General features: G+C 43.8%; 1 protein-coding gene across 3 annotated transcripts; it reads left to right on the forward strand.

Annotated features, from left to right (window-relative positions):
* The first annotated feature begins 485 nt into the window (after positions 1-485).
* On the forward strand, positions 486-6,992 carry LOC100273809 (Ubiquitin-protein ligase/ zinc ion binding protein). Of its 3 annotated transcripts, none has more exons than XM_020549583.1 (2): positions 486-922; positions 6,018-6,992. In XM_020549583.1, exons 1-2 carry the CDS (start codon positions 608-610, stop codon positions 6,705-6,707), a joined length of 1,005 nt encoding a protein of 334 aa, XP_020405172.1. In that variant the 5' UTR covers positions 486-607; the 3' UTR covers positions 6,708-6,992. The 3 variants fall into 3 exon arrangements, with proteins under 3 accessions (XP_020405172.1, XP_008672463.1, NP_001141682.1); XM_008674241.3 differs by having other exon boundaries at positions 5,926-6,957; NM_001148210.1 differs by having other exon boundaries at positions 493-922; positions 6,039-6,944.
* Positions 6,993-8,141: the final 1,149 nt, after the last annotated feature.

An 8,141-nucleotide genomic window follows, 5' to 3' on the forward strand; every position in this document is an offset into this window, starting at 1 on the left:
TACAATTGCCTAATTTTTTATAAAATGGGAAGAGTGACGTGAAAACCATAAAAACTGGTGTTTTATATTAATATTTTTTTGTATTTTTTCAATTTTAAAATGATACAAGTCTTCCTCTTTATGGAGTACGATTTTTTGTGGAGGGTTGTTTGGTTTCTAGTGACTAAATTTAGTCCATCAATTTTATTCATTTTAGTCTCTAATTATGTGTTTAGTTTGAGGTCAAAGTATGATGAGGCAGGGGCGATATCGTTCCCTCGATTTTTTGGAACCATGTCGCTACAAAAAAATTACTCCGATGTTCATCTTGCCTCCGCGTGACTCTCATCCAAATATTATAAAAAATGTGACCATCCCTTCTATCCATTTTTATACGTTCCAACCAAGCACACCATAAATTATCAAATAGTTTCCGTATTTAAAAATTTAAAGATTAAAATAGAATAAAACTTTATTTTAGTCTATACTAACCAGAACCCCGTGCTGTTCGGTAACCAAACCCACACAACAAAGGCCGCGCGGCTGTTGGATAACCAAGGCGTCGGAGGATTTGCCTGCCGTGTAGTTCTTCCTCGTTGGCACCCGGCTCCGCACTGGTAAGAAATCCATGGCCAAATTCTCCTTTAACGACGCCGATGAAGACCCTCCAACCTTCTCTTCCGAGGGTGAAAAGAGAAAGCGCGATGACGGCCCAGGCGAAGCGGCGGCAAGCGGAGGACCCTCTAAGGCCCGAATTCTGACGGTCGAGGGCGAAGAGCAGGATGGAGGTGCGGTGGTAGGGGCGGGGAGGGCTGAAGGGAACGGCAGCAAGGGGGTGGAGACGGTAGTTGGCGGAGAGGCTGACGGGATTAGTGTGCGCATCGACCCGGATGTGCTCGATTGCTCCATCTGCTTCGATCCCCTCCAACCGCCCCTCTACCAGGTAGTTATTCCCGTTTTGAAAATCGCCTATATTGCTTGATTCCCCGTAGTAATTTGGGTAGGATGACATAATATGCTGTAAAAGCATAATATGATTAGCATCCTAGTTCCTGAAATGTTTGTACAAACTGTAAGAACTAAGAAGCAACAGTTTGTTACTAAATTGAGGATATGAAAGGAGACAGTAACATATAAATACAAAGCAGTTGACTTACCAGTGTGCGTGCAGCACGCTTCGACAAAATTTTCATTCATATCCTTCATGTATGGTTTTGTAGCAACCGTGATTTGAAGGCAGCTAAACGCTGTACTCAATCCTGACTATGACTTCCCAAAATGCCTGCAATTGAATCAATACTTATCTGTCTCAAACAGTTGAACCTGACATTTAGAAACAAAGGCAAGTAACTGCTCTTCTGACCACATGGATTATTAAATCCTTTTTTTAACGTAATGGCATGAGCTCTGTCTTTCCATTAAGAAGATTAGAATTGATCAAGTTTTAAGGAAAACTGGGCCCGAAACCTAAACAGAGTGCCCAAACAACACAAGCAGCGACAACCCCACACACAAAGCTCATCTAGAGTCATCGTTGCCGAGCTCAACACAAGATACAAGCACCTTCGACTTTGCCAGACGGGCCGCACACGGCCAAAAGAAAAACGACGACGCCTACACCTAAAACCTAGCACAGAAGGACAAAGACCGCGACGCGCCATCGTTGCCAAGCCTCAACACACCCACACTCTAGGCAACTCTGATTCTTCACCAATGATCTTTATCCAACACCCACCTTCAGTTTTTTGCCTGGCCAGATCTCGAGGAAGGGGGTTCACCTCATGTCATCGTTACCGAGCCACATTCCCTAACGAGGCAGCTTCGACTTCACGTTGCAAAAAACCCACCACCCGCAATCCAGATGCCGAGAAGCGAAAGCATCAACAGATGGCAACGTCGAGGCTGAGACAAACTCAAACGTGACGCCTTCAGGAATGGAGTGACGTCTAGGACGCCACTGTCACATGTCCAAGATGGATCGGGCTTTCGCCCATGGAAGACAGCAATGCAACAACCTCAACAGGGGAAGTGGTGACCACGAGTGTCACCGTCGCCGAGGCTTTCACCCAAGATGCCCTCCAGCACATCATTAGGCCAGGACCCTAGGTCAAAGCATGCAGCCTCTGCCGTCGCCACCACCCTGGCCTCCGCTCAAACCCCTCTAGAGGGGCATCGACTAGTCGGATGCCGCAGCAGCCGCAAAGCTGCGTCGGCTGCCATCCCCTCCGGCTGGGCACACGGAACCAGGGCACACCTTGCCGTGTGTGCCACACTATCGCCCATTAGAGACGAAACTGGCTGCCGCCACTGGCACTGGCACCCGCGGCCATCGAAATCAGTTGTCATCCAGCGCACCTCCACCGTTGCGCACCAACATGCACCCCGCAAGGACAACCATCACCAAGGCGCAGATCTGGCGAGGGAGTGCCAGATCCAGGCCGATGGGGCCTAGATCCATCGCCGTCTCAGGGCAACCACGCGGGCCAGCCATGTAGCGCACCACCGCCACCGCTGGCTAGCCGCAGGCTCGTGACCGTGCTACCGTCGGGTGCCAGCCGTGCGGGCACACAGGCACCGCTGCCACCGCAAACGCGGACCAGCCGCAGGTGCGCGACTGTGCAAGTCGTCGCGGGCAGCCGCGCAGGCGCCGCCGCCGCAGGGCAGGCACATGGCCACGCGGTCGCCGCCGCCAGGCCCTCACCTCGCTGGCGTCGAAGGAGAGAGAGACGCGGCGGCCGGCCAAAAATCGGCCCACCGCCACCTTCACCGCAAGCCGCGCGAGCTCCCCAGCGGCTAGCTCCGACGGCGGCGAGACAGAAAGAGAGGAGAAGGAGAGTAGGATACGGCGGCTAGGGTTTCACCACCCGTGTCACCCAAGCGGGAGCGACGCGAGGGCCTATCTCTGCTCGTATTCGGAATGTCCAATATATGGTATCATTAATATTACTGAAGGAAACAATTGTGTATAGAGGGTTACTTACTGTATTGTACATCTTTCATAAATAGACAAACAATTTGATAGAAATATCTACCAAGATACCTCATACTACTGAGTTGTTGAGCTAACCACTGCATAGTAGCAGAACTACTAGATACAGATAAACACCAATAAACTTTCAAGCTTCTTATCAGTTGAGGTTAGTGTTATCAAGGGAAATTAACTTATCACTATGCTAGAAATCTGAGCTATATAGTTCACAACTAACCCTCTCGCCAAACTTGCGCTGAAGGTATCAGGATATGACACCTTCATAGCTACCACTATATCACTGTGGCAATGTAATTAATGTTGAACCAACACCATGATGAATCTTCTTTTCTGCGCCCTCTCCTAAGTTGTCTGGAATGGGAAATACAACAGAGAAGATCTGTTCCCACAACAAAGCCTACCTGTGCTTTATCGAGAAAGGATGGTGTTGGTTACTTGTTCTCAAATGCTGTGAGTTAAGAACAAGACAACACAATTGTTAATCATTAAGGATCTTCGTCCTTCGAAGCATTATCCTCCTACGGGTATAATGCCTTTCAGACGAAGGTCGAGAGGGACATACCTTCATCATATTAATACAAAGATAAGAATGCGAAGGAATAAGTGTGATAACTATATCTTAATTCATTTATTCTTGCATTTCATAAAACATGAATAAATATCAACAATGTTAATATTACAATGGTACCTTCGGCTTGCTCGAAGGTGAGGATGTGAGAGAGTGAATACAATCCAGCGTGAACAGTACGGTGCTACTGTTTATCTATTTATAGGCAAGGGACGCAGCCCGGGTGAAAATACATTATGCCCTTAACATTCATCTATGAATATAATATGAATTATTAGGGATTCAGTAGTATTTGTTTCTTCTCGTCCATCATCGTACTTGGTCTTCGTCATCAATTCAAGCCGAAGCTCTTTGGCTATAGCTTCGTCGTCCATTTTCATCACCTTCGGATTGTATTTCCATCTTGTCATAAGAGAAAACCTTCATCCCGAAGCCGAAGCTCCCCTCTGAAATAACCCATGTCACACTAGAAACATATGGTTAGTCGTGTTTTTGAGGACCTTCGGAGGAAGAAGGCCCCCAACAGATGGATACTTTATGGTTTTCACATCACATTACTCACCAACCAAAACTTTCTTGTCTACTTATCTTCCAGAATCAGAACCTTGAAACATTTGAAATTCGTCCCAAATGATAAAAGGATTCTAGGTGCATTAACCCGAACTCAGTTTAAAAAGGTAGCTTTGTTTGCATACCTACTACTCCCTCTGTCCCAAATTAAAATCCGTTTTTGCCTATTAATAGATTCATACAATAATTGATGTATGTGTTTTGTATATGTGTCTAGTGTTTTGTATGTGTCTAGAGTCATCATCATCTATTTGAATATAGACAAAAAAACTAAAACCTAAAATGAATACTAATTTGGGACGGAGGGAGTATTAGTTTCTACCACCAATTCAAATATGGTAATCATAAAGGGTTACATTTGTCATTTGCTTTACTGCATAATATCTCATAGTATCCCTAGAATAGGTTTTCAGGTTGGAGGGAGTATGCCAGATCTTTGACATTTTACTGCAAGCGGGCAGGACAACTTTACTTACGAATCTTGTGAACTAAATCTACAAGTGTTCGATAAATTCTCAAAACATTTTGGGGTGTTTATACGGCTGCATATCGAGCCAGCTCGGCTCGGCCCAACTCGAGCTTTGTTAAGCTAATGAGAGCCAAGCTCGAGCTTTGTTAAGCTAATGAGAGCCAAGCTCAAGCTGGCTCGTTAAACTAACGAGCTGGCTCGGCTCGCTAGAGAATCTGCTCGGCTCGGCTCGTTTAGCTCGCGAGCCAGAACAAAAGACAATATATAAATATATATACAACAATATAATTAATTATTAGTTAATTCTAGAATAATTTAACACTAGAAAAGAGTAATAATACTTACATTTTCATATACCACATCAATTCAACACCAAATTAACATAGTTCATCACTTATTAGTTTATCCAACACAAGTGCACGCTTTGTTTTGCTGACAAATGGTAGCTTGTTCAGTTGTTTGAGCTAACGAGCTGACTCGAGCTTGGCTCGAGCTAGCTCATTAATAAACCGAGCAAAGATGCTACCTCAGCTCGTGACAAAATTGAAACGAGCCGAGCTGATCACGAGTCGAGCGAGCTCACGAGCCACGAGTATTTTGTCCAGCCCTAGGTGTTAAGAGTTATACTAGACAACTGAACCGCTTACCAAACTCAATTACAATTACGTGGAGCAGCAAAATGAGAAGCCCTTGTCTGCACAACTCCCCCCCCCCCCCTCCCCAATTTTTTTTTGAAGAGCAATGGCAGGAGCTCTGCCTTTCAATTAAGATAGGGAAGCAATTTATGTACAGGTTTAAAGAGAAAAGAAGCACCCTTAAAACAAGGCGCCCACATAGGTGCAATAAACTAAAACCTTTCTTAAATTTCTACCCTCCCCAGGTTAAGGCCCTTTTCAGTTGTTCGATGTCCTCTTTCGCTCTAGAGGCCACCTGCGCTGCCGTTTCAAGGGTGTTGGTGAAGATCCTTCTATTTCGTTCTTTCCAGATGTTCCAAAGAGTGTAAACCACCACCCCATTGAATCGCCTTCTATCACTTTTCGGAATATTGGCCTGGGTTTCCTCCCACCACCGGATTAGATGGGCAGGCTCATCCGACAGTAGGATTTGATTTCCATTGAAATGCATCCATGCTAGGGTTAGGCTCCATACTGCTTTGGCAAAGGGGCAAATCAGAACCAAATGGATACAAGTATCCAGTGGCCCACTGCATAATGCACAACGGTCATGGTGAGGCCAACCCAAATTTTTGTTTTTCTCATTTAGGTTCCTCCAAGCTGCAGATATATGGCTCATAAATTGCAACGAGTTATATAATCTGATTATTATATTCACATGTGACAACGTTTGCAGGTAAAAGTTGGTCCATGCTGTATGCCTTCTCATAATATGCAGACCATTCTTATCAAAAGTCATATCTTAAGGTTGCCTTTCAATGATTGCAGCTTGTTTCTGTATTTTTTCAGTGCCAAAATGGCCATGTAGCGTGCTTTTCCTGCTGGTCTAGGCTCACCAACAAATGCCACATTTGTTCTAGTGATGCTAACTTTGTAAGAAACATTGCACTGGAGAAAGTTGTTGAGTCAGTTAAGTCATCCTGCTCATATGCCAAATGGGGCTGTAACAAGTTGGTCAGCTATGCATGCAGAAACGCTCATGAAGAATCCTGCCTTTTTGCTCCATCGATGTGTCCTATTCCTGGTTGTGGGTACAGAGGATTTACTGGATGGTGGTCAGGACATTTCCTTACAAACCATAATAGTGATGGGCTGCGCTTCTCATATGGTCAGTGTTTTGATGTGAGTTTGGAAATGTCAGTTCCTTTTCTGGTTCTTCTAGCAGAGGATGATCACCTATTCATTTTCATCAACAAGAACGTGATTCCCTTTGGCCATGCGCTTTCAGTGTGTTGCCTTAGGACTGGCAATCTGAATTGGAATTTCTTATACGAAATGAGAGCAACTAGTAAAGGAAACACTAAAAACAGTCTGCAATTGAAGGCTTCTGTCACAAATACAAGGGAGTGGCGAGGTCTCAATCCTACAGAAGTTTTCCTTTTGGTTCCATATGCCTTCAGCAAATCTAGCAAACTTACACTGAATGTCTCTATTGAGAGGGTTGCTGATGTGAAGTGAATATCTGCAGTTTGTAATGTGTTGTAAAATGTAAAAAAGGTGGCAGTGTAAGTTTGTCTTTAGAAACTGGTTTTCCACTGAGGCATCTCTGACCCATTTGGTTTGCTAAACCCTTGACTCTATTCTTGTGATTCAGATGATGCCATCAAGGTTTGTAACTGTATGTGTATACTCCCATGTACTAAAATCTGTAACTGAGATGCTTGACGTAGGAACTATATGAAATATTCAATTTGCATTCTTGTGTAAACCATGAATTCTTGATATACATGCAACAATTGGTTCCTTCTGTTCTTAGGTCTGGGAATTTGGTTGTGTTTATTGATGTATTTAGATGCAAGGAATGAATGGCACCATTTAGATGGTAGAGGCTGAGTGGAATTATAGGTTCAAGGTCAACAGAATGTGGGCCTGTCTGGTTTTCTGGTAATGCGCTGCCTAACTTTTTTGGCTAAGTTCTTTAATTCGAACGAATAAGTTTGAACAAATTGTGGTGTCTCAGGTAGGAAATCAAATAAGTCTCGTTTATCAAAGCCAAAAGCTGCTGACAGAACTATTTTCGCTTTATGGACCGGGAGGCAAACAGACTCGAGATTTGAAAAGCTGCCGATTTAGGTACGTACATGTGGACATAGGGCTTGTTTGTTTGAAATTATAATTATCTAGATTATATAACCTAATTTATTTTGACTACAGGTTATATAATTTAATTTATTTTGACTGTTTAAAATTAATTAAATTATATAATCTAGACATTATAATCTCAAATAAACAGGCCCAAGGCCCATAGGCACATTTGTTAATTGTCTCTTGGTCACATGTGGGCGTGAATCTATCGGAGAAAAATAACAGTAATTTAACTAGTTACTGCAGCGAGTGAATGGAGCATCTTGTATGACGCGAAGTTTCGTTTTTCCTTCAATACAAATGAAACAGGAGACGTTTCTCTGAAACCACAGTGCACAAACTGTGATAAACCTAATTGCCAAACCTCTCTAACATATGCCTAACATCATCATGAGCATCATTTGCACATAGATCTAAGCATGGGCCACCCGACCAATCCGACCTGTCTGAAAAAATCTGACTCTGCCAACTTGACCAATGCAACGGACAAACATGGGTCATAGTTTTTTAGCCGCAATAATCTATAGGCTGAGCACGGATCAAGATTTTTTACTCTAAAACCAAACCCAACTAAAAAGAACCCGACCTAAAGCCAAAAACCTCAATCCAACCCGAACCAACCCGACCTGACGAGTTCAACCAAAAGGCATGGGTCAAATCGACCCGACTGACACTAGACATGGGTTAGATGCTGTAACACCCAGGTGTTACTTAGGGTTTCTTCTCAGAACTAACATCAATACCATTATCACATGTGAATCAAATTGAGCAAAAGACACCAAACTTGAGGAGCAAAGATTTAATTAA

The sequence above is a fragment of the Zea mays genome, chromosome 3 (assembly GCF_902167145.1).
Source record: "Zea mays cultivar B73 chromosome 3, Zm-B73-REFERENCE-NAM-5.0, whole genome shotgun sequence".
In the NCBI taxonomy this organism is placed as follows: domain Eukaryota; kingdom Viridiplantae; phylum Streptophyta; class Magnoliopsida; order Poales; family Poaceae; genus Zea; species Zea mays.